The sequence below is a fragment of the Condylura cristata genome, unplaced genomic scaffold (genome assembly GCF_000260355.1).
Source record: "Condylura cristata isolate star-nosed mole 26May11 unplaced genomic scaffold, ConCri1.0 scaffold00004, whole genome shotgun sequence".
Taxonomy (NCBI): Eukaryota; Metazoa; Chordata; class Mammalia; order Eulipotyphla; family Talpidae; genus Condylura; species Condylura cristata.
In genome coordinates, this window is record NW_004567105.1 from 65,110,715 (window position 1) to 65,113,357 (window position 2,643).

The 2,643-nt window shown below is 49.4% G+C and overlaps 1 protein-coding gene across 1 annotated transcript in view; it reads right to left on the minus strand.

The window, feature by feature from the left end:
- ACKR2 (atypical chemokine receptor 2) overlaps positions 1–110 on the minus strand; it is a 3,442-nt gene extending 3,332 nt beyond the window's left edge. The window contains exon 1 of the mRNA XM_004695903.2: positions 65–110. Within this exon, the coding sequence (XP_004695960.2) occupies positions 65–106 (42 nt within the window). The 5' untranslated portion in view covers positions 107–110. The remainder of the gene's footprint in view (positions 1–64) is intronic.
- Between the last annotated feature and the right edge of the window lie 2,533 nt (positions 111–2,643).

Genomic DNA, 2,643 nt, shown 5'->3' on the forward strand with positions numbered 1-2,643 from the left:
GAGTAAAAGAAAAGGAATGAGAAAGTAAGGAAATGACAGACACAAGGTTCCAGATGGAACTTACCTGGGCTGGAGAAGCCAGAGGTATAGGGTGGGGCATGTCCATGGGCAAGTTCCTTCAGGACAGTGACCTCCCAGGCTTGAATTGGACTATTAAAACGTAATTTTTACAAAACAGCCTGACATGCACTGGTGAGTCTGTTGTGAACCAAGGATCATGCTCAGCCCTGTATTGTGTTGCAGAAGGAAAGAAGCTTTATGTTCAACACATTACATTGTTGACTGATAGGGAGGAGAGAGGAGAGTAAAAGGGTTTCGTGGCCCAAGCAGACAACTATGCCCACGACCAGAAAGGGGCCTGGAGGCTCTGATGACCTTGGGCCACAAGGTGCCGTCAACTCCAATTTGCACCTTTGTATTTCATTTTTATTCTTGATTGAAGCAAGGTGGTACTTTCTAATTTGTTCAACTCCAGTTTGCTTATTTTCTGTGATTTAGTCATTGTTTGAATGGGTGGGAACCTCATTTTATAAGCAGTGTTATATAGCAAGAATTTTAACTTTTTACATGTATATTACAAACATTTGCCTGAGTTCTTCCTGGTGGGAGTTTTGGCCATTCCCCTCTCCAGGGAGAATTTTGAAAGTTGTTGATGCAAACCCTCAGCGGACCTATCTAGAAGCCATGACACTGTGGTCTCACAAGTGATGGAAAAGTCGGTGGTGCTGAGGCAGAACCTCTTCCAAGGGAGCCTCAGGTCTCCCATTTCACAAGCCTCTGACCCACCCTTGGGCTTCTGTCAAATGGCTTCTGGGCCAGATGTTGGAGAAAATCACAAACACCCTGCCCCACCCCAGGACTTCAGCCTGAGTGGTTTTGTCTAGGGCTGGGCTCTGCTCCCCACTAGCCTCAGGAATTCCACCCTGAGTTTCTCTTGCCTGGCTTTCCATTCCCCTCTGATGCTTCTGGAGTCTTCTATCCTTGAGCGCCTCCCTGTCCTGGGCAGCATAAGAACATTCTCAGCAAATAGTGGGTGCTGGGATCAGTGAGTTGTTGGAGTTGGGGTGCAGGAACACTCTATTGCGCTTGGTCCTCAGGGGTTGCCAATAACTAAATAGTAGTTTTTCTGGGTGTCAGTACTAACCTTGATCCTGTCCTGTTTTCTCAAAGTCCCTGACTTTTGTTTTAACAAACAACTGAGTCTGACAAAATTGCTTTGACCAAAGTCCAAGATCAGAGTCCGCAGGCCCCAGGTTGGACCAGGACACCTTTAGAGTATTCCCTCCATCTCAAACACTGTATTTCTTTCCTTTTGGGGGTCTCTGGGCTCCTGGTTTGTCATCATGGGAATCTTCCAAGTCCTCTCCACCACTGACCAACCAGCCCTTCCCAACACTTTCATCAGTACACTAACAGCAGCAGCACTAACCAGCACCCCCATGTGCGCCTGACAATTGGCCTTGCCACTTCGTATCCTGTAAGTTTAACCAGAAGCAACTGTTGGCCTCAGTGAACCCAAGAGTAATGTTGTTTTTCCATAATCACAAAGGCAGTCACAGACTGAGCAGTAGCTCAGTCCAGGTCTTCAGACTCCAGGGGCCATGCCTCAGTCCTATCTCATCCTCGGCTTCTGTTCTATCCCATCCAGCAGCTCCTGAAAGGGGGCACCTGTGATTTGGTTTCAGAGGGTCTCAGTTGCCCAGGACACTGCCCTTTGGCTGGTGTAGCTTTAGCAGATTCCACCCTTAAGGCCCAAGGCTCCTTTCTCCCTTATGTAGAAAGAAGAATGGTCTCGCAAAAATACCCATGCCTTACTCCCTGAAACCCGTGAACATGTCACCTTAAATAGCAAAAGGGACTTAAGAGATGTCATTAAATGGGGATCTCGAGAAGGGGAGACCATCCAGGATTATCGAGTGGCCCCAACCCAGATCATTACAATGATCCGTACAACTGGGAGGCAGGAGTGTCCTCTGTAGAGACGTGGAGGTGCAAGAGGTGGCGAAGCAGCCACAGGGCGGTCACTGCAGGCGGCCTCTGGAAGGAGAGGGGCCCCGTGGCAGATGCCCCCAGCCTCCAGCATGGTCCAGCTGACCCAGTTTTAACTTCTGAGCCCTTGCATGCAAAGATAATAATACATTTGTGTTGTGTTTGAGCCACTGACTGTGATAATTCAATACCGTGAATTTTCTGAGCCCTTTGCCCCCAGAATCACACCGAAGGAGTGAGAGCACGTTGCGTCCTCCTCCTTGAACTTAGAGGTGGGGAAACTGAAACTCAGAGAAGGCAAACAACAGGTGCAAAGCATATAGATTCAGTGGCTGCAGTGAGCCGCGAAGCCCCTGTTCCTGGCAGCCCTTGGGTCTCTGTCCTTAATGACCCGCTGGCCCTTGTCCTTGTTTTCCTTATTGCCTGAATTTCCTTATTGCCTGAATCCATCGGGCTTCTCCAGCAATGCCCTAAGGAAGATGAACAGGAGTGTCAGTTACTCTTGCCTAGTTTGAAATAGCAGGGAGTAGCACCCTGAGTGAAGCTGAGCAGAGGCAGCTGGGGAATGCAGATAGCCGCGGAGGCAGCTCGAAAGGGAGACTTTAGGAGGGGCGCGGCCAGGGCAAGGTCAGGCAAGCTTCCTCCACAATGACC